Source organism: Micromys minutus, assembly GCF_963924665.1.
Source record: "Micromys minutus genome assembly, chromosome: 1".
NCBI classification, from domain to species: Eukaryota; Metazoa; Chordata; class Mammalia; order Rodentia; family Muridae; genus Micromys; species Micromys minutus.
The window spans coordinates 226,361,217-226,384,736 of NC_137969.1; the positions used below are offsets into that span (position 1 = coordinate 226,361,217).

Sequence of the window (23,520 nt, forward strand, 5' to 3'; positions counted from 1 at the left end):
AAGGAAGCTTGTTGTTAAATATGGGACAATAAAACAAACAACTCTCACCTTACCTTCTAGACTGGAGGGCCCTAACAGAACACCCCAAAGACAGCTTTTCAGACAAGCAGAGCCTATTCAGTGCCTCTTCTTGAGACCTGAACAGAGCCTCAGACAGCTGTCTGTGGACAGAAGTGAAGAACAGGGGCCAGGGGAACAGAGCATTAGTGAGCTCAACTCTTCCCTGCTTTGCTAGCTGGGTGCCAAGACTCAAGGCAACAATAGGACAGCATCCTGATCAGCCTAGGAGACAGCAGGTGAAACAGGCTTCTAAGCTTCAGGAACTGGGAAGGAAGCTTCAAGTGGGACAGCAGAGACCCAGGGCCTTCTTGGTGCTGGGAGGGAGGGGACAGGACAGTTATCCCAGTGAGATCAGCATCCCTGCAGAACTGAGAAAGGTGAAGGAGAAAGCTACCACCAGCAATAATGAAGTTTTATGGGCTCCGGGAGATCACAGGTCAGCCAGAGAACACAATTCCTTGGAAAAGGGGTGATTTCAGAACCTACATGGACCCAAGATGGGCTAATTTCACCTCAAATGCTTTTCAACAGTGGTCTAGAAATGTGCTCACAGGCTAGAGCAAAGCGATCAGCAACTTGCTTCCCAGATCTATGACTTTAGGCACAAGGTCCAAACACCCCAAGTCTGTCCACACATTCCTGGATGCAGGTAATAATACCCACCAACTCTGGGGAGTGCTATAAGAAGTCACAAAAAGCATGCACACCGAGTTCTGGATAGAGCCTTCTTACTTGGAAGACTCAGTAGTTGTGTCTTAAAATTTGTCATTCTGCTCCACACCTGGGCCAAGATAAACCATCTCTCACTCTGACAGTAGTAAGGAAAACTAAGTTACATGCCTGCGATCTTAGCATTTGGGAAGTGGAGGCAGGAGGATCAGCGGTACAAGCTCATCCTGAGCCATATAGCAAGTATGAAGCCTGTCTGGATTACACGAGACCCTGTCCAAAGTAATAATGACATTAAAAATAATAAATAAAAGCCATCACAGACATGGCCTTGGAGGTAGAATAAATGGTGTGAGTGATGTAACCGTGAAGGCGGGAAGTAATAGCAGTAAGCCTGACCCTAGTGGACAGTGTGAAGGTTTGCTGTGCAGAGGGAGGGGTGGGGGAGGGGAGGCAAAGGTCTCAAAGTGTAAAACACAGGGGAGCAGAGGAGTTTCCATTCACTCATGCCTCAGACCCAGGACAGACGGATGAGGTCTGTTTACTTCTAGATTTCCAGAGAAGTTGAGAATCTCCAGGCTTCTCTCACCAGGATCCCTTTCTTCTCCTGGGATGCTTCTGAGAGCCTGAAGGGCAGTTCAGAGGAAGGAACACAAAGGAAGGACAAGTCACCCCAGCTACAGGGCCAACGACAGGAACAGGTGCTTCACCATTGTGTATGAACGTAAGGGCTCCCAGGGAAGGGGAGTAGGTGACAAGCAGCACTCAGAACTTGTGCTATAAGATGCTAATGAGGATGAAACACAAAGCTTATGTCAAATGCCACAGCAGACAGGCAGGTAGGGCCTACCCCACACCAGGTTGAGGAGAGCGAGGCACTTGCATTGGATACAAATGTCAAAGGGAGGTTAAAAACATAGTAATCAAAGGCTAAACCATACTTCAATGTAACTTTCTAAACTGCCAGAATCAATGAAAACATTCATGGAGGTGTGAAGGATTACAGGAGTGAGGGTAACACCAAACTCTGAAACCTGATCTTGAGTGCAAAGCATTGCCACATCACTTCCAAGGGGTCTTCACAGGCCAGGGTTTCCCTTAAAGCCGTTCTGACCAGAGGGTTTCTACCCCACCCCCGCTCCAGTAGAAAACGGCTGGTCTTTGAACACTAGATCTGTGATCTCATTTCCCATCCTGAGACACCATCTTGCTGCCACATTCACCCCTGACAATCCAAGGGCAGGGTAGTCAGTCAGGGTAGGGTAAGACAGGTCTGCTTCCAAAGGGGCTTCCAGCCCATGTTGGCACCTTCAATCCCCAGGCTCTTCTCTTCCAACGTGAGACTTGGAGAGAATGCAGGGACAATGGCAGTGAGAAATCAAGGACCAGTCAGTGCTAGGGCAGAGCTCAGAACCTCACACTCTGAAAAACCAGCCCAGGGCTTCCCCAGCAGCTGAGGGAGGCCGGGGTGCCTCCAGGGTCCACAAGCAGAAGTGACAAAGAAGGAAGGGAATGGGAATACCTAGAAGCAGTTCATGAGAAAGTAGAACAAACTCATCTGGCTTGCAGCCCTAACCAGGAATCCAGGCCTGGGTTAGACTAGTTAGATATGTTTTAATGACCCTTCATCAACAAGACTCCAGCTCCTGGTTCCTGCCCTCCAACAAAGGGCCAGAGGTGGTGAGCCTCCAGGCAGCAACGCCAGGGAAGAGTCTGAGGAGAAGGGCCTTTCTCCTTTTATATGTGGGTTTTATTACAATTCTTGAACTAGGAAAATACTGTTTTGCCATCTGGAAATGTGTTTCCAACAACTGAATCATGACAGGAAGTCATTCTCAGGTCAAACCAAGGACAATGACAGGTGATACATGACTGAGCCATATGGAGTGGCCAACTCTAGCCTTTGACCTCCAGTCACACAGACTTTCTCACTTTCCTCCAAGGGGAGCAATGTTGCAGGTAAAGCTATCCGTGCTGGAGCTGGGGTTCTGGCACCATATATTTAAGAAACAGGACTTTGCTATGTTACTCCAGACTGATATCACACCCGGGGCTGAAGCAACTGCCCTGCCTGTCTCCCGGGGAGCTGAGCTTTCAGAAATGCATGCCTGAACCGAGCTAAGATGGTAGGTTTTAAAGTTAGGACTTTAAGCAGGAGTGAGCATCATCCCCAGCTCACAAGAGGGCTTCTGAGGGCCAGATATTGGCAAACTTCGACTTAAAAATGGACAGCTTAAGTTGCCAGGTTTTTGCCACCAACAACCCCCTAAGGGCCACTCTTACCTCTACCCAAATTCCAGTCTATAAGCTTAGAGAAAGCACAGTACTTCACCAGAAGTAGGACCGGCTTCTTTCCCAGGCCTTCTAGAGATGCGTGCTGACCTGCCAGACTGTGCAATTCCTCACACACTCATCTAAAGGCACATGATCAAATGAACATATAGTAAAAGAGTCAGGGGTTCCATGGTGGAGCACCACTGGACACTTACACCCTGAGGTGTCCACTCACACCCACCCAGCCTTCAGGGCCCACTGTTCTTTACTTTGTGAAGAGCTTGATATTGATTGGTAGGCTCTTGTGTAGCAGGTGGGAGAGATCCAGCTACGGGGGTGGGTGGGGTAGCAGAGAAAAGAGAATGAGCAGAAGACATGAACTTCATGAGTTAAGAATGGCCCTTCTCATGGAGCAAAAGCATGGACACCCTACAATGTCTGTGTCCCTGAGCAACAGCCTGAGAGTAGAGGGAGGAGTGTTATCCTTTGACACATGGTGTCCGATGGCTAGAAATCCTTTCCCCAAAGACTATTCCATAACTGGTCTGATTTCAAATTCTTATCAAATATGACCCTGGGGATGATCCCCAAAAAGCAGAGACACCCAGATGCTGCCACCAAGCTCCTGTTCCCTCAGTAAGACACAAATGGTAAGGACACCCAGCTGGCCAGGTTAAGTGGGGGAGGGAATTAGAAAACAATTAAATAGTCACCTGGACTACATGAGGTGGTAGAAGGGTATGTGCCTGGCCCGGGTGTCCATTAGTCATGTTAAACCAACTCCAAATCACTCACCTTCCAGAAGCCAAAGGTCAAAACTAAGGCAAGACGCCCTGAAGCAAAAATGGTGAGAACCATGCAGTCAGCTTCAGCACGTTCATCCTGCAGGGGAAGAAGCTGGTCCCCAAGCTGGCAGAGAGCCAGTGCCTCAGTGCCCTTGCAGGGAAAGTATATGATAAAGGCTTTTAGAAGGAAACCTGAGAGGGTCAAGACACAGGACCAGAGTCATGCAGGAAAAGCAGAACAGAGGAGGTGGGCCAACTTGTGCTGTCTCAGAGCCTGGTGGCCAGACTCAACCATCCAAACAGCGTCTGTCTGTTTGTTCTTGAGACAAGTGTATCGAATGTGAAGAAAACGATGTCAGAAGGAAAAATACCCGTTCTGAATTGCTCAAATGTAGGCTATCATTATTATGATGTCCACAGGGTCACTGGGATGTCAGAGAATACCAAGTGAATAGCATCCACAATGGCTTCCTGGAAATAGCTTCTCTTGCCAGTGATATCTTTAGAGATCCAGGCAATTGCTAGGAACCCAGGAGACTCACAGAAAAGAGCAGTATCCAATCCTGTTAGCAGCTTAAAGGTAGGGGACACACATTCCAAGCAGAAAGCCAAGTCTTTGAGGAAAGGAAAGTGAAAGGGAGACGCTACTGTCACACCTACCAAGCCTGGTCCTAACCATGATCACAGACAGGGTAACCTATGTCACAGAAATGGTAACTCCTTACCATTCATCCTTTCTCAAGGCTTGAACTGAAGTGTGGCAGGCAGTGGGCCAGCACTGCACAGTAACAAGTCCCCACACCCCCATGTTAACCCCACTTTCTCAGCAGCAGTTCACACAGCCCCACTTCCCCTTCTCTCCGGTACCATCATCTCTGTAGCAAAGCCTTCCTCTGTCTGAATGTTGGGTGGAGGTGAGCTAGATTCCATCCGTCAATCAAGGCATGTACTTGACACTCAGTGTATACTGCATCTTATCAATGTCTTTCCTGGAGAGATGGCTACAGTCAAAACATGGCTAGGAAAAAGCCCTGCTTGGGGCTGGAGCACAGGCTGAAGCCAGCTGCAGCCTACCTCAAGCTTTCATGCAGCCAAGGTGTACAGATATTGTGGCTCGGAACAGGGGAGCATCATCACTGGGTTGGCTGGGATGGCTGAGAGGGTTCACGACCTCTCCTCTCCTATCTGAGGGGTCAGAGTATGGGTCAAAGTTAATTCCTTTCATTTTCATCTCACAGAACCGAGAGGGAAGATCAGCTATTATAGCAAACCCTGACTGACACCACCAGCACTGATCCCTCGTCTGAAACTGGGTGGAGACAAAGGGCAAACGAGCTCATACAGAACTTGTGGGAGCCAATGACATCTCATCCGTGTTTCCCATGGAAACAGCAATGATGAAATCTGTCACCTGCACCGTGTGCACTGCTCTAACCCTCTGGGCATCTAGGCTGCAAACACAGAGAACCTATAGACAGATTCCAACACCACTGGGGACTGTAACCTCAACCAAGCTGTTGCTGTCACACCATGGTGCACACACAACACAGGGGGCTCAGAGGGAGTGGGCAGTGAGGAAAATGTGGGAAAACACTCTGAAGCTCAATACTTAAGAAACAAACACTAAGCACGTCAGCACTAGCCTCTCTGGTCACTGCTACCCGGCTCATGGTGCAGGGCCCAACACAAAGGCTCTGTGTACAGAGACTGAGATGTGTCAGCACACAAAGGCTCTGTGTACAGAGACTGAGATGTGTCAGCAGCCCACTGCCTTAGGAACGGCACCATGCAACTGCTTCCCTGAACCCAAGCATTACCACTAAGGGTTCCATTCAAAGACATCACAAAATGGACAGTTCCATACCTCATGGTCCAGGACCCAACCCCATATGCTACTGACATACGGCAGGTGTATCTGCGAATCACACATGACCTAAACCCACTGACTGCAGAAACTGGAGAAAAGAACAGGAGTCCAATAAGACAAGCATATGCAGGCGCTGTTCTCGACTTCAGAACTGGGGTCAGTGAGTGTGTCTCCCGAACAGCTATTCCTGAGATGAACATGCTGCATATTCAAACCTGGTGCGGTCGTGATCTGAACCCAGGGAGTAGATGGAGCCATGCAGCAGGTGCTGATTTCTCCCTTGGTTTCTAAAACCTAAAACCAAACCAAACCAAGACATGATTCTATCACCCTTCCCACCCAACCTGACTGTACTGCTCCAGACTGCCTCCTCTCCTCCCTGTCCAACCCTCAGTTCTTATTGAGATTTGCGCAGGTAGGTAGTACCAGGTCTGTCAAGCCCTCTAGCCTTCATAAGACCAAACTATCCCCATCAACTGGCACGAAAGGACTTAGGACACAAGACACTCATCAAATACCAAAGGTGACACTGAGTGGTGGGAAGAATGGACGATAAGTCAGATCAATCACAGAACATCAGTTCAGGTTCAGGTGTGTGAACAGGACTCAGGGCTGACAAAAGGAACCCAGGACAGTTCTGGCTAGCTGAGGGGGAGAGGCGGTGGGCAGATTTGGCTGAATGACTCTGCAGTGTCACCCTGAAGGTGAGGAAGACGGGGGAGGGGGGAAAGGGGCGGGGGCAGACGGGACAAGTGCACACACCCCTCTCTACACAGCTGGAGCTGACAGCCCTCTAGTGGACATGAAGAGATACTGCAGGGCAGGAGACCCTCTGCGGTGGCCCTGCTTTCCCATCCCTTCCATCTTCAAAGTGCATTCTCAGTGCAAGGAGGAGGTCTGGATCCCAGGGGCCTAACTGAGACCCGGCTGTGCCAGCCAGCTCCCTCCGCTCCTCCGACTTCTCCCTTGCCCACTCTGACCCTTTTTACACTAAGACCAGAACTCCTGTTGGATCTCATATGGGGAAGGCCCATGTGCGTTCAGTTCAGCTCTGCATAGGGGCACAGTGCTATCCTGGCTCTGCCCCTCAGCGTCCAGGTCCAGAAGTGTCCGCTCAGCAGTGGGCAGTGGCCCTGTCTGTAAAGGGAGCAGGGCTGGAAGTCCGGGTCGCTCTTCTACAGTGCTGCTGCTGCTGGCAAAGCAGGAGTCCAGATTGCTGGGCGTCTCTGTGCTGGAGCTGTTGGCTGGGGAGGCGCTGCGGGCATGGCTGGGAGACACAAACCACCAAGGGTCCAGCCGCTGCCGGTTGGCAGAAGGACGTGGCCGAGGCAGAAACTCCAGGGTCTTGGGTCTCTCTAAGGTAGAGTCTCGCTGTGTGTTCCAGCGCCTTGGAGTTGGGGGAAAGACCACATTGGGGTCAGGGAGACGGGGGAATTCACCTGGGTCTCGGCTGGGACTGGGAGTTTTCAACATGCCTGGTCAGAGAGACAATGGGAAAGACATCAGATGATGGTGCCATTGTTTCCAGCTGAAGTCTGCACCTTCCTCATACTTCCAGATGCTTAGCCACGTGGGACAAAAGGAATTAAACAAATGTTTACACTGTGTCAAGCAGTGTGCTGGCAGGTGCTAGTGGTACAGTAGTGAACAGAAACAAAGTAGCCTTGGGTCAAATAATAGTACCATACTGGGGGGGTGTATAATAAACTAATTTAAGGCAGATGTTGGGAAAGGACCCATAACGTGGTCCCCTATGTTTGTGAGTAAAGTTTTACTGAGACACATTTTTGATACATTCTGTAGTTGCTTTGTATCTTCAGCAGTATAGCTGAGTAGTTACAGAAAAAGAGAGAAAGAAAGAAAGGAAGGAAGAGAAAGAAAAAGGTTATTTAACTCACAAAACCCAAAATATTTACCATCTTGTCCTTTCCCAAAACAGTTTGCTGACCCTTGATTTAAGGGAATGACTGCTGTTCAGTGTTCATCTAAGTAATAGCCATATGACAGGAAACAAGCTAGGCAGCAAAAATGTAAAGATGATTCATGCTGTCTCTATTCCCAAAAAGGTGTAACAGACAAACCTACAGGAGGCTTCCACAAAGGTGTGAAACAACCATCACACACACACACACACACACAACTATGTCATGGAAAGGGCACGACTGTACCTTTGCTCTCTCACTGGACTAAGTAGGGGGTGCTTTTTAGCCAGACTCAGGCCTTTTAGGGAGCAAGGATTGGGGGTAGGGAAGTCCTAAGTTGAAAGTGCACATTCACAAGAGTTTCTGGGGTCAACTGCTAAAGACAAATTTATACACGTGGACAGTCACCTTCTAGACATGTCTCCAGTTGTGAATGGGTAGGTGTGACTCAGGAATTAGTGACAGAGAACGTGACGGATGGGTGGCAGCTGACCTTAGGTGTGTGTCTGAACTAAAGCTATAATGGCAGGAGTCCAAGTATGTGGCAGAAAACACCCTTCCTTGGGTGTGGTGAAGACTCCTTCATTGTAGCTACAGAATCTTTAGGGAACAAGGAGCTTGACAGCTGCCCTTGGAGGCTGGAACCTCCACCCTGCCCCAGAGCAGGGTTTCAACAAGCCATTGAAGCCCTTGTCTGTCTCTTCGGTCTCCTCCTAAACTGCCTGTCTCCTATCAACAGTCAGGAGAAGATGCCTGTGATACAGGGCAGAGAGAAGTCAGCCAGCTCTGGACACCTTGCAAATCCCATATCATATTTCTTACATGGTTGAGCAAGAAAAGAAGAAATGGGGCTTATTTGAATCCATAAGTAAAGGGAGAGAAAATGAGCCACTTACAGACACTTTTACTCCTGGGGGCAATAATGAAGCAAGAAGAGAGGTGGCCAGAACTCACCTGTTCCAGGACTGGGACTCATTCCATTGCTGGAGGGGCTCCTGCTGCCTAGTGCTGGAGCAGCTGCTGTTGGCTTAAGTGCCCCATCTGAAGGAGTCCGCCTGTGACTACTAGGCTGTGTGGGGGCTGTAAGGGTGACATGGGTAGGAGTCAAGGACTGGTTGGGGTCTCTCTTGAAGCGCTCCACTCGGACATTAACGAGGGGGTTGTAGGTGCATTGGGTTAGGGGTGGAGCTTCAACTGGGCTGACTGGCATTTCATACACCACAATCTCATCACTGTCAGAGCGCAGTAGGGAGCGGGTAGAGTTGCATTCAGAGATGGAGGAGAGAGACAGCAGTGTCAAGGAGGCAGAGGGGTCTCCTAGCAATGCCATTGGCTCTTCCTTCTTAAAGAGCTTTCGAGACGGGGGGCTGGTACTCCGACGAGGGCGGCTGGCCCTTTGGAAAAGACCCTCACGCCTCTTCTTCTCCTCCCGGACTGGTGGCTCAGGTTCCTCTGGGGGAAGCAACTGGCATTTGCCAGCTTCCAGCAAGTCAAACCCTAGGCCTGTGGCTGCCAGAACAGCTCCACATCCAAGCAGAGCCACCTCACAGCGCCGGTGGTGGGTACCACTGCGCTTGAGGCTGTTGGTTGGTGTCAGCTGAGGGGTACTGGTAGCTGAGTTGACTGGGGTGGGCTCCTCATGAGCTCCGTCACTGGAGGGGCCTTCCCCATCCTCTCCACGAGGAAATGGGATACAGAGGTAGGACTGGTTAGGTGAATGCTGTAGATGATTCTCTCCACTTCCTGGGCCTTCACTATCCTCATCCTCTGTGAAAACAAGAAAAATGGCAGAGAAAATGGAGTGAAGAGTCTGGTCTTTCCCCAGCTCAGTGTCAGAAAAGCAGGACATGAAACTGGACACTGAGCCAATGCAGACTGTTCTGTTACACTCAACTGAGACCAACATGGAAAATTCACCCGCATTCCAGAGCCCAGTTCCCAACTTACAAAAGAAGAGTATCAGCTAATTTGCTACCTCCCTCATTAGGGACTTTGCTGAGTGTGTGTATAATGCTGTGCCAACTCATGGCTGCTAGGCAAGTGTGTTGCCGCTGGGCAATACCTTTTGCCCAATAGGGATGCTTACAAGAACATGCAGAATGAGTTCCTACATTAGAACTAGAAACTAGAACTAGAAACATTCTATTATTTCTGTACTTTTATTTAGTTTTTTCTAATAAACTAGAAAGGCTTTGGATTTCTAGCATGATTCTTAGCAAAATGTCTTAAGATTGGTCTTCACAAGAGATCAGAATCCTCTCCATGTTTGAGAGCCAATATGTTCTATTAATGGGCCTATTAAGACTTGGAAAGAAAAGCATTTAGAGAGCTCAGCTGCCATTCAGTAGCAGAGTAATATTCTCAGGCGAGGAAAGGGGAAATGTGTCCGGGTCAAGTCCTCATCCGTGCACACTGCCCCAGGAGGTTACTGATGGATTCTTGGGGCAAAAGGCAAAAGGCAGTTTCCATGGCTGCAATACACAGAAACTGGGGTTTAGGAAAACCTGATAAAATGCAGAAGACAGTATAGAGAACCAGAAGTTGAGAACAAAAATGAGACAAACCCTATGGATAATAATACTAGGAATCCTTAAACAAGTCTGAAAACCTGGCCAAGAATTTTCTACGGAAACCAGGAGAAAACCAAGACAAATGCTCTACTTACCTATCTCCATAAGGCTGGTGAACCCGGGCAGGGCGGGGCTACTCCTCGGGCCCTTCCCCAGGTTGGGGGCACTGGATGACCACTGCTTGTATCCGTCGACCAGAGACTTGAGGCTGAAGGAAGGAGGAGAGACTCGTCAGCACTGCTTATTTCCCTTATGGCCTCCATGGGCATCCAGAAAGTGTCTGTCTACTTAATCACACTGAAAGCCTCAGGGATCAGACAACTCTTCCTGAGCCCTCCTAGTTCACAAACAAGTGCACATGCTCTAGGAGATGAAAGGCGGTGGTTTAACCCAGCCCCTCACATGCTATGAAATCATGGAAGAACAAGCGAGCAGGTGGGCAAGCAGACAGAAAGAGTAAGGACTGAGCTTGCGGAAGGTCTTGTCTGAGCCATTCTTAAGGGAAAGGCAATCAACTCATAGGAAGCAAACACAACACACTCAGAACAACACAAGTATTTCAGTGCAAACACCTGCAGTGCAAGGCAAGCATGGGGCAGATGAACCAGCAGAAATGGCCCCGGCTACTCCACTCATAATGTTTCTCAGCTTCTCCTTCCAAGCTTCTATCTCGCATGCTCAAGCTTCCAAAGCCATTCACTCTTCAAAAGGAAAAAAGAAAATCAAGCAAGAAAGCTGCACCCACCCAGTACACGTGGGGCAGGTCTATGTATATGGGGGACACTATGTGCTGCTCAAGTCTGTTTGTCTGGAGACAAATCCTTGCCATCAGCTCACTTGGCAAGCCTGGCAACTCTCCAGAGACAGAACGGATGCCCCTTCAGTTACAAGAACTGGTCTTTCCCCTAGAGAGCAGTAAAAGGGAGCACTGAAGAATCTGTATGCTATGGTGGCCTAGCACATCAGCCAGAGAGGACTCTCGAGTTTTAATGCTAAAGACCCATACACCTAACGCCTACTCTTTCAGGGTCTGAAGCCACCAAAGGGAGAGAGAAGGCTCAACTTTCTCCTGAGCCTCAGAACTGTGCAGTCAGAAACACTGGTGAATTGAAGCACAAAATACAGAGCTAGAGTGGCCAACACCACAGCCTGGGAGTTCCCACTGCACTGTTATGATAGTTCCTCTAGTACTGGACCTGAGGAAGCCCAGATTAGCAAATCAAAGCCAGTGCTCAAGGATGCACAGCACACGGACTTCTGTAGACACAATGTGCAAGGAGCAGCCCAGCAACTGGGGTGGGTCAACAGAGCAATTTTCCCAAGGTGCACTGCTCTTAAAAAAATAACCAGCTTGTCACCTGCAGCGATGAGGAATGAGAACAGGGAAATGGAAGTTGCTACCAATTCAGCTGTGGATGAGTGGAGACTGGACTCACCCCAAGTGGAAGTGTGGAGACTCTGATGGGGTACTTAAGCCATTAGCTTTTTCCCGTCTCTGGGGGGATCTTCAATGAATAAAGAGAATCAGCAATATGCAGTAGAGAGCACAGCCAGCTTGCCCTCTCCCATACTCAAACTGCCCAGGCTGGACCAGCTACTTGGCCAGCAGTGCTCTGCCTGTCCAATCAGCATACCTTCCCCCAGAAAAGGCTGCCATGTTGGAGCTGTTTCAGGCACAGGCCCTTCCAATGTAAGGGACAAAGGTCCCTGGACAGCCCAAGGGTAACTGCAAGGGGCTGTGGGTCAAAAACACCTAAGCTGCCAACAGTGAGCTGCCGTTTCCTACAGATGTGTAGTTAGATGAATGGGGGAGGTGGGAATTCACTTCACTGAATTCAAGGGTTTTGCCATTATAAATTTTCTTCAGTCAACAGGCACCAAAATTAGTAATATTACCATGGAGAGATCTCCTAACACCCCTGACATCAAAGACAACTGATCTTAGGCTTGTTAGAATACACTTTCATTTCTTCAATGAGAATTGAGAATAATAAAAAACCAAGGCATGTGCTTCTTAATTGTCTCAAAAGTCTGCAAGGACAGATCTATGTAAGAAGAAAGAAAAGTACAAATTAACATTCCGTAGTGTAAGAAGGTTAATTTACTACCAAGACAAAACCAAAGCAAACAAAGCCCTTTAAGTGAAGCAGAAGCAGCAACATTATGACAATCCCCTTTGAGGAGGAAGGACCTGCAGGAAGAGGGAAGGCGGGGAGGAAGAAAAACGGTACTGTCCATACTGTGAGAGCCGAAATGAAACCATTACTGTGCATATTCACTGAAAATGTAGTTTACAAGATGTAATTACCATAAGCAACAGCTAGTCTGGTTAGCCTTAGAATTTATACTGTCAGAAGTATCCAGTGATTCGGGGTGACTGGGTTCCTCAGAGCCAGGCCATGAAGGACAGACTGCAAGGTTCTTATATCTGCTCTATTCCCAAGCTCTGCAATGGGAAGTCACTGAAAATGGTGCTGGGATTGCGATCCTCACACTCAGAGTAGCAGGAAGTACTCTAGAAGAAATCCAAACCGTGCTGTTCACACTTCGGACATTAAGTAGTGACAGGGAAGGCGGGGCACCGTCGTCACAGCTGATAAGTATGTGCGTTCACCAGGCGCCAGCTAACTCATGCACTCACAAAGAGGAGCTCAGCCAACCCTTAAGCTGGGTACTAGTCTTATGTCCCATCTTGTGGTTGAGAAAACATGAGTTCCACTGATAACTATGGAGCTGAGTCCCTGTCCAACTCTCTGCGACATCAGGCCTGGCCTATGGAAAACGGAGATGCAAAGAATTTGGCCCCCCCCCCAGCCTCCAGCCTACAAGTGAGGACACAGCACACCTAAGTCACAAAACCCTCTGCCTAGAAGGGCACTAACGTGTGGTCAGTGGAGAGTAGCAAGGCAGCCCAGGGGGCACAGTACGTTCCAGGGCAGTGGCAGGGCTGCAGTGCTGTGCCTGCCTCCGGTTCAGGGTAAAGCCCTGTTGATCCTGCTTTTTCTCCCTTTCCTCTGAACGCATGTTTTATGGGGCAGACTAGGGTCTTACCCCACTTAGCCCAGCTTCCTCCATTCCTGTCCCCTTTGTGCTATCTGCTGTCTTGAGAACACATGCAGGGAGTGGCAAAGCAGTGGACTGATTCCAACCATGCCTGCCACTGGGGAGGCTTGAATGGAACACAGCCACATGGGCTCATCACTTATGTGTCACTCAGAGTCTGGGGCAGCTTTTACATTTCTCTGTCACTGTGAAGACCCAGAAGCCTAAAATGTTATCTGGCTTTCCATAGAAACAACTTGACAATTCTTGTCCTACAAGGAAACCCAGGACCCAGGAAACTGGACAACTCTCTAGAAAGGTCAGGAAGAGCTTAGAGGTGATAGCACACATCTGTAACTCCAGCAGGTGGAGGCAGGAGGATAGAGAGCTTGAACAGTTTGGGCTAGCCTGTCTTAGAAAAGAAAACAGAACCTTTATACTTTTCTGAACATATTAAAATAAACAAGAGAAACAAAAGTATTTCCTATCATACTTTAAAATGGCGTGCCAGTCTGTGAGTGATAGAGACATTCACGTCATCTTCCTCTTACCCTTCATCTCCTGATGTGAGCTCTTTCTGCCCAAGTGTTCCTGGTCCCCATGTCCGGCCCTTCTTCTTTGGGGCCCTCTTCTCTTCCTCCTCCCCTTCCTCTTTTGGAACAACTGAGCTCCGGCCCCAGGTTTTACTACTTTCACCTGGTGTCACTGTGAATAACAAAGGTTGAGTAAGATAAGTATCTCCAAAAACAGCAGACAGACCACATGCACGCACGCACACAAACACACACACACACACACACACACACACACACACACAGAACACAAACACACGAGCACACATTTATTTAAAGCAATTACTATAGTAAAAATAAAACTTTATTTATATCCAGGTTTGGCCTATGATGAGTTTTCTTAGACCTAGGCTTTGGAAAGCCTCAGCTTGGGAAGTGCAGAGGGAAGAACAGTGGCGCCCAGTAGGGCAGACAGTATGGAGGTCCTCAGGCGGACACCAATCTGTATAGATGTCACTCCAGTTTCCAAATTGCTTTGCAATTCCCTAAAGAGTTTCCCATACCCACAACCCCCTGTTGTGTCTGACTGCGTGTTAGAGGTGGAGGAAACAGCACAGAAGTGAACAACAGGACAAGGAGCAGGAAGCCTGAGGGTCTGCTAATGCACGTGTGTGTGCACACACTGTTGGGGAAGGTGGCAGAAGTTACAGCTGGAACAAGCCTGGATTAGTCACTGGCTGAGCAGAGCAGGGGACAGTATCCCTTGGTATGTCTGGCCTCAGTTTTGGAAACTGTCTCACACTGAATGGCTCGAAGGCGAGGGATGATGGTGGGGCTTGCAGGAGGACTCGATCGGTTGCTGATCAGACTCTTCCTTTTATCCATGGTTGGGGAGGCCTGCACCGTGAACTTGTGCTGGAAATCTGCTCGGGGAGAGACAAACACACATGCATTAGGGTTACCACACAGTCAAATTTATTTAAGAAATCTGATGTCTCTAGAAGGCCTGAGAGGCAGGCCTTCATCTCCTGAGAAGCTTTGTCTTCTTCACGGCTACCTCTTTTTCCCTCAAAGGGAAATATGACAAAATGAAGGCAGAGACAGCAGTCTTCATAGTGCTCTGTTTAATGGACACAGGTGGACAGTGACAGCCTGAGAGCCGCTTTCTGGTGCATGTCACATCTGATGCGCCTCACACATTGCAGGTGTATTAAGGATCAGGTCATGACAGATGCTCAGCTCCAGTCCTGAGTTTCAGCCTCCTCCTTGTCTGTCAGGTCTCTGTCCACTACTCTAACCTTCCCCTGCAAACGGGCCCAGAGATTCACATCTACTCTAGTGTATAGTCCCGGCACAGTCTAGGTGCTCCACGTATACCAAAGATACCTCACTACTTACAATAAACAAAACAACCAAGCGAACAAAACCAACCAAATCACATGTGACAAGGACAGCAGAGCTCACTCTCATGAGCACATCCTCTCGATTTGATGACTTAGTTCCCTTGACGGGGCCTAAGCCATTATTCCAAGGCTTAAAGATCACCCACGGCCACTCTGACCACCTCATTCTTGGTTTCCTTAAATTCTAATAAGCTTACTTCCCAAGGCCTTATAGATTTAGAACACAAAGACTTTTTTTATCTATAGAAATACTCACGTGCCCCCTTGGGCACATTACACTCCACCGAGGTTCTAACTCAGATTCTTATTTCTTTACATTTCCCAGGTAACAGAACTGAATATGAGCCTTTCTGGAGCCAATGTGCTTCTGAGAGGCTGCATGTGAATCTTATTATAACAGTTACTTATTAACCTAATATTGAATGCTCTGAGAACTGTAAAAAGAAACAAGACAAAGTCCTTTTCAAGATTAAGATTTCTCATCTAGGAACACCTGAGAATCCCTTCACCCAAATGATGCAAATCCTTCTCCAATGAGCAGCTCCCCAGAACCTGTCATCCACTGAGCGAGATGGCCCGTCCCAAAAAGCTTTACTTTAGGAGTCATGGTCTGTGTTTCCACCCCTGCCACGGCAGCTCCTGGTCCTGCTCTCTGCCACTGACCAGAGGGGAGGCTGATGCGGTTGCCGTCCTTGAGCTTCAGCCGGCTCTTCCTGAACTTGCCCTTGCGTTTCTTCACCCTGGGCTTTTCCTGGCACAGCTGGTGGATGATGATGTTGAGCTCTCGTTCCAGGATGTCGATCTCCCGCTCAGCCAGCTCCTGCTCCCTACGCCTAAGCAGCTCCTCCTGGTTCTTCTGCTGGAGCGCAGCCCGGGTCAGCTCCTCCTCCCACGTTCGGAGCTCCTACAGACAGGGAAGCAGTAGAGAGAGGGGTGAGGGGCTGACTATAACTACTTACTGACAAGATCCAATCTCCATTTCTCTTACTGGCTTGTGTAACTTACAAATTACATTCTGACTGAAAAGAAAGGTGGCTGGAGTCGGTGACCTATCAACCTTACAAAAGCCAGCCGTGATGGAGGTCCTCCTAGCTGGAGGAGTGGCAGTGACAGAATCCTATCAATGGGCTCTTGGGTGGGATCCCTTGAGATTCGCTCTTGGCCGTTCCATCCTGCCACCCCAGCCACTACGGCAGGTCAACGACCTCCCAATAGCTTGGGATCACTGTGTTCCAAAGGAGATTAATCTCTCTAATTAGATTCAGAAATTATTTGTAAACTATTTGTGTAGAGACAACAAAGGCACTACAGAAAGGGCTTAGTATTGATGGCCCAGGCTTAAGGTCCCACTTCCTCCCTTCCTAGCTCCATGAAGGTGGACATCCCGGCCCTCAGCTGTGAGATGGGAACAATCACACTGGCCCCACCTGCTGTCATAATAGCAGGACCAAAGGCTTCATGACAGTTTTCAAGTGGAAACAAAAGAGCAACAATGAATCATATACAACTTTAGACTTGATCATTATCATATTGCTATTTACTTATTCACTGAACCCTTTAAGACAAGGTTTCACACTAGAGCCCAGGCTAGTCTTGAATTACTTTATAGCCCTGGTCTCAAACTTGCAACCCTCCTTCCTCAGCCTCCTGAGAGCTGAAATTATAGGCACACCTGGCTATCACAGTACTATTAACTCCCCAAGTTTCTATAGTACAGAGTAAGAAGAGACTAAAGAAATTAACCAAGACTATATGAGCATCTCTCAGGCACCCAGATTTGGCCCTCCAGACATTACAGGGCATATAATTGTACATCATTGGTTTCATTTGTGTGGACACTGATTGCTAGGGTCATACACAGAAAAAAAGAGAGGGTCACTGGGGGAATAACCACCAAACCCAAAAGCGGACTCCAGCAAGCTAAGAGATGCTGAAGTCCCCAGATGATTCAGAACACTTTATAAAATCATGAAAAGGCTCCAGTCCTATGGTGTGGACAACCAAGCAGATTGCAAGAAGGCACTGGTGTCAGTGGTTGGCACCCTAAGTCCAGATACCCCAGTGAAGCATCTCTGCTAAGACAAGACCTGCCTTCCCCTCCTCTCTACCTTTTCTTTGGCCCTGAGTTGGTCAAACATCTCCTGGATCTCATGTTTCCAGTCGTCCTGCAGGCAGTGGAAGGAGTCCTTGGGCATCTCAAAGAAACCAGACTCTTCTATAGTTGTTAGCTGGTCCAGAATGCTTGTGAAGGATGGACGGGAGTGGGGATCGGGGTTCCAGCAGTCTGAGAGGGAATCAGAAGAAAGAGAAAGCTGTAAGCAGGAAGAGGCGAACAGAAGCCTCGTGATACAGCATGCCCCACTCACTAGAAAATGGCCTCAGTTCTCCTAGAAAACAGAACCCTGAATTTAGGGAACGCCCAGCAGGAAAGCATACCGTCCACCACCATAACCACGAAGAGGGGAAACCGGAAGTCAGACATTGTCCTGAACAGTGTTGAGCATGTGCATGGAAAGCAAGAACAAAGCTTCCCGTGCTGGCCTCAGCTGCCAGCTTACAGTGTGTGGTTCAAGTGGACTGTGGGTGACCATGCCCCAAACTCCTACGTGTACACAAGCTACCATCCCCACACCTCATAGGAGAAGGCAAAGAGGGGAACATCTGGGTGAGTCAGGAGGAGCGAGCCTACCAGCCTCCCCATGCAGAGTGAGCTTTCCCCCTTCACTTTGCCTAGCTTTGCATTTCTCACAAAATTATGTTTTTGACTTAGTGATTTTAGAGCCCCTTTCTTCCCAGATAACCTTTAGTTCTACACACAAGATGCTCAGGTGTGAGAAGAGTAGCTTACTTTGTATTACATAATACAATTCCGGAATGCAAGATAGCAGGTTTTAGTTACTAATTTCTATAGTCTCTGCAAAAAGGAACCTGTTTTAGCAGGGTGTGGCCACTGTCTAGAAACAGCTTACCAACTCTTCCCCCTGGGTGGCTAATACTTTATCTCCTTTTCCTGCAGCAGATCTCATGATATTAGAAAGCGTCTTCCAGGTGTTGTGTAAAGGTTAACAGCCATCAGCTTTCCTCAGGACAGGAGTTACTTACCTTCCATGAGTTTGGCAAAAGGCTCTGGACACGTAGAAGGGATAGGAAGGGCGAGTTTGTTCATAGCCACACCGTAAGCCACTGCTAAGCCATCAATGCCCCGAAAGGGCACCTCGCCAGTCAGCAGTTCCCAAAGCAGTACTCCATAGCTGGAGAGAGAAACAGGACAGAAACTCTGAGAAATGGCAGTGACTACCTCACCAAAGTACCTACCAAGGTTTTTCCAGGCATCCCACACCGTCTTCAAACCAAAGAAGAACGAATGAAACAGACACAGTGACATAAAGGGATGCCACAGGCCTACCAGGGAAAAGCAAAGGCTCTGGAGCCAGGTACATCTGCTTCACTCCTGTTCCATCATGTTCTACCTATGAATCCATGGGCGAAATCGCTACACTGCTCTGAGCTCTAATCCCTCCTCTGTAGAGAGCAACACCATTAGTCTCGAAGTTGTCCTGAAATCCAACAAGTATTTAGGAGAGAAAATAAGCACTCGGGGGCCACAGCAACTTTATTGTTTTAAAACAAGGTCTCACTCTGTAGCTTAGCCTTGATCTAGACCTCCTAATCCCCCTGTCTCAGGCTCCTCAGAGCTAGGGTTATAGGTGCACACCACCATGGCTGACTAATATAAATGAAATAAGCCCATAGGAGTGAATCTCAAAACAGAATCTATTTTTAGACAGCTTTTGTCACAGATACTTTATTTATTTATTTAATCTTTAGAAAAACCAGTAAGCATCTACTCAACATGGATTTGCTCCTGCAAAAGATTTAAGTGTCTGCTAGGTTAAATGGATTTCTGATTCTAGATGGTACAGGTGGGATGTTCACAGAGACCTCCATCAAGCTCTGAGGGGGAAGTTGCACAGGTTAGACTGGGTCAGCAAAGAAAAGCAGCCCATTGCTCTGAGTTCATAAAAACAAGTCTTCATCTCCCACCAACCAGGGGACGGGAAGCACAAAAGCTTAAAGGAAGAATTAGTCTATGGATCTGCAATCAAAACCAGGAAAAACTACACAGCATTCTGTCCTTCCAGAAATAAGTTAGGCCCAAAACCACCAAGCTCTGAACACCCAGACGGAAGGAAGGCTCTACCTGAGCTTGCCACAGAGACTTCACATTTACTGTAATGCCCTCAGCAGTGCCCAACTACAAAGGTCATTTATATGATGGGATGATGATAATGACGATGATGGAGGGTCTGAAAGGATTTCTCAGAGGCTATGAGCACTTGTTACTCTTGCAGAGGACTCTGCAACAGTAACTTTAGTTCCCCAGGGACCCAACACCCCTTTCTCAACTCTGTGGGCACCAGCATGTACATATACATATGTGTGGTACACATATATACATACATCCAGGCACACACTCACATATATAAAATAAATAATTAATTTTAAAATGTTTTGTAAAGGCAAAATAATAGTAATGTGCTCATCAGGATGACTTGTTTAAAGGGCCTTGCTCTGTTGCCCAGGCTGCTTCAAAGTCCATGCTGCTCCAATCTTCCAGATACAGTGTGTGCCAGCAACTGCACTCTCCTATTTCTCCTTTGTATTTCTCAACGCTGTGGGCAAACCTAGGCTTTTGCACATTCTGGGCACAAATCTGCCACCATGCTCCTGCCACTGTGCTCCTGCCACTGTGCTCCTGCCACTGTGCTTCTCTGTCACTGTGATCCACTGTCACCGTGCTCCTCTATCACTGTGCTCCTGTCACTGTGCTCCTGTCACCGTGCTCCTCTGTCACTGTGCTCCTGTCACTGTACTCCACTGTCACCGTGCTCCTGTCACTGTGCTGTCACTGTGCTCCTGTCACTGTGCTCCTGTCACTGTACTCCTGTCACCGTGCTCCTGTCACCGTGCTCCTCTGTCACCGTGCTCCTGTCACTGTGCTCCTCTGTCACTGTGATCCTGTCACTGTGCTCCTCTGTCACCGTGCTCCTGTTACCGTGCTCCTGTCACTGTGCTCCTCTGTCACTGTGCTCCTGTCACCGTGCTCCTGTCACTGTGCTCCTCTGTCTCCATGCTCCTGTCACTGTGCTCCTGTCACCGTGCTCCTGTCACCATGCTCCTGTCACCGTGCTCCTGTCACTGTGTTCCTGTCACTGTGCTCCTCTGTCACCATGCTCCTGTCACTGTGCTCCTGTCACTGTGCTCCTCTGTCACTGTGCTCCTGTCACTGTGTTCCTGTCACTGTGCTCCTCTGTCACTGTGCTCCTGTCACCGTGCTCCTGTCACTGTGCTGTCACCGTGCTCCTGTCACCGTGCTGTCACTGTGCTCCTGTCACTGTGCTCCTGTCACTGTACTCCTGTCACCGTGCTCCTCTGTCACTGTGCTGTCACTGTGCTCCTCTGTCACTGTGCTCCTGTCACCGTGCTCCTCTGTCACCGTGCTCCTATCACTGTGCTCCTCTGTCACTGTGTTCCTGTCACTGTGCTCCTCTGTCACTGTGCTGTCACTGTGCTCCTGTCACTGTACTCCTGTCACCGTGCTCCTCTGTCACTGTGCTGTCACTGTGCTCCTCTGTCACTGTGCTCCTGTCACCGTGTTCCTCTGTCACTGTGCTCCTCTATCACCGTGCTCCTGTCACTGTGCTCCTCTGTCACTGTGCTCCTCTGTCACTGTGCTCCTGTCACCGTGCTCCTGTCACTGTGCTCCTCTGTCACCGTGCTCCTGTCACTGTGCTCCTCTGTCACTGTGCTCCTGTCACCGTGCTCCTGTCACTGTGCTCCTCTGTCACCATGCTCCTGTCACCGTGCTCCTGTCACCGTGCTCCTGTCACTGTGCTCCTGCCAGGCTCCTGGAGACTATTACCGAGATTTGGTCAAAATGCAGAGTGGTGGCTGTGGAGTGTCTAACCCACGTGCATCCCAATACAACCCACACCTAAGACTCATAGGAAACTATGAAGAAGGAGGCCGAGAAATTCTAAGTCAAAGGACCAGGAACCCTGCTGCTAGACAGTGTGTTCTAGACATGACAGGGAAGCCACGCCTGTGAAGTCCTAACAATATTGTTGCCTAAACAAGTCTTGCATAATGACAGCAGTTGATGTGCCTAAGTAGATGGGAAAACCTCCTGGTCCCACTCCCAGATGAAGAGCTTCAGTCCATCAGTGTCTGCCGGATGAGGGAAAACTGGTTCACATCAGGGATGGGTCCCAGATAGATTCTCCAGTCCCAGTGGTCAGCCCGGAACACACGTACATATAAGCAATGCTAATGAACTCAGCAGGTGCGGTGTATAAGACAAAAATAATTTTAAAAGAGTCATAAGTTTGACAGGGAGTGGGAGGGGCATGGGAGGAGTTGAACAGGGAGAGGGAAGGTGGGAAGGACGGGACTATAGCAGTCATGTTTGAAACTCTCAGGAAAAAGGCATACGAGTTGTTGGGCCGCTGTGGGATTGAACGTCAGATGCTCCCATAGACTACACTGAGCATACTACCATAATCCATAAACACTGCCAAAAATTACACTATTAGAGTTGAGGATGTGGTTTAGTGGTAAAGAATCTGCTTTGCAAATGCAGGCTGTGGCTTTGGCTTCCATACCCAGCAGGGAGAGTGTGAATGAGGAAGGAACAGGGCAGGTAGGAAGTAAAGAGAAACTATACTTCTACCAAACCTTGATATTGATCTACCTAGACAACAGTCACACTTGGAAGTTTTTACCAAGCAACTCAAAGAGCCCTCGCCACTCCTAGTCAGATTTCTAGGTTACAGCTATTCCCATCCTCAGTCAACTGCATTCAGTACAATGATCATTTCTATACAGGTAACAAGCCTTGTGGTCTCCTTGTCCTCCATCTCAGCAGTGATGATCAGTATCTCAACCCTAAATCCAGAGTGTGCTCCATTTCTGTTCTGCATCCCTTCTTTACTGGTTTCCCACTAGGCCTATGAAGATGTCTCAGACCACCTGCAAGAGGGAGGAGTCAGGGCTCTGCCTCCAGAGCATCAATGAGGGAAGCTTGTTGGTCCATCTGTGATCTGCTCCACCTGGAGGCTTAAGAGTTGAGGAAGAAGAAGAGGAGGCGGGGGAGGACTGAAGCCTGTGTGTGGCACACAGTAAAGATTCAGAAAGTGGCACTTACTGGAGTAAAAAAGTAACCAATCAGTTTAGGATCAGCCTTCTACAAGTTCCTGGTCATGTGTTGACCCTCTCAAAAACTCCTAATGGATCTGAGCCATGGTGAGCCAATCGTACTAAAGGAGGTTACCCAAAGCACAGGAGCAAGAGTACACAGCTGCTCATGTGTTTCCAGTGTATAAGTGTACAGTGATGAATGGATATTTCCCTCTGGTAAATATGAGAAATCTTTTGGGGCCAACGTATGCTTTAATGGAGATTGGTGAAGACCCATATAAAGGAGTCAGTAAACCATGTCTTCAGGAAAATCTCCCAGCACAGGAGCTAAGAACGCTGGGGAAAGGCAGGCACATTACGTTTCCAAGCGGTCATCAACAAATTGTGACAAAGGCTTGAGTCCTAGGAACAATTTTATTATTTAAAAAGTTTTTTACTTAATTTGTTTAATTATAGGGAAGGCACCTCCAGAGTGCAGGACAGCACAGGACAGTCAGAGTTACTGGCAGTTTTGTAAGTTGCCTCATGCAGACGCTGCAAACATAAGTTGGATCCTCTGCAAGAGCAATATGCACTCTTAACCACTGAGCATCTCTCTCCAGCCTCCCTGGGAACAATCGAACCCAGTCACTATTTGTGCTGGCTAGTTTCATGTCAACCTGACACAAGCTAGAGTCATCTGAGAGGAGGAAACCTCAACTGAGAGAAGGCCTCCATAGGATCCAGCTTAAGTACACTGTGGAATGTTTCTTAATTAGTGACTGATGGGGGAGGGCCTAGTTCATTGTGGGTGGTGCCCTCCTTGAGTGGATGGTCCTGGGTTGTTTAAGAAAGCAGACTGGCAAGTCAGGCCAGGAAGCAGCACTCCTCCATGGCCTTTGGATCAGTTCCTGCCTCCAGGTTCCTGCCCTGTGTGAGTTCCTGTCCTGACTTCCTTCAGTGATGAGCAGTGATGTGGGAGTTTAAACCAAATCACCCCTTTCTATCCCAAGCTGCTTTGGTCATGAGTTTCATCACAGGAGTAGTGGCCTTCACTAAGACACTGGTAGAAGATATAACAAGCTGCCCCTGTTAGGGAACCGAGTGATCTCATCAGCTTCCTCTCACTACAGCTCCTACATCTGCTTTTTAATAGCTGTGATTTTAGAACAAAATACTAATCTTAGACTTGTAACAGGGCATTCAGTAAAAGTTGAAAGAATTTCATCTATTCCCCCAT

The 23,520-nt window shown here is 48.5% G+C and overlaps 1 protein-coding gene across 2 annotated transcripts in view; it reads right to left on the minus strand.

The window, feature by feature from the left end:
* Positions 1 to 6,645: 6,645 nt before the first annotated feature.
* Positions 6,646 to 23,520, minus strand: part of MAP3K9 (mitogen-activated protein kinase kinase kinase 9) — a gene marked incomplete at both ends in the record, with an annotated part of 56,182 nt that continues 39,307 nt past the window's right edge. Inside the window, 9 exons of one of the 2 annotated variants that reach the window (XM_080937816.1) lie at positions 6,646 to 7,130; positions 8,532 to 9,344; positions 10,243 to 10,355; positions 11,584 to 11,652; positions 13,741 to 13,894; positions 14,502 to 14,624; positions 15,768 to 16,008; positions 17,213 to 17,388; positions 18,207 to 18,355. In XM_080937816.1, coding sequence (XP_080793942.1) covers positions 6,646 to 7,130; positions 8,532 to 9,344; positions 10,243 to 10,355; positions 11,584 to 11,652; positions 13,741 to 13,894; positions 14,502 to 14,624; positions 15,768 to 16,008; positions 17,213 to 17,388; positions 18,207 to 18,355 — 2,323 coding nt within the window. The remainder of the gene's footprint in view (positions 7,131 to 8,531; positions 9,345 to 10,242; positions 10,356 to 11,583; positions 11,653 to 13,740; positions 13,895 to 14,501; positions 14,625 to 15,767; positions 16,009 to 17,212; positions 17,389 to 18,206; positions 18,356 to 23,520) is intronic. The other variant, XM_080937817.1, reaches the window with a different exon arrangement.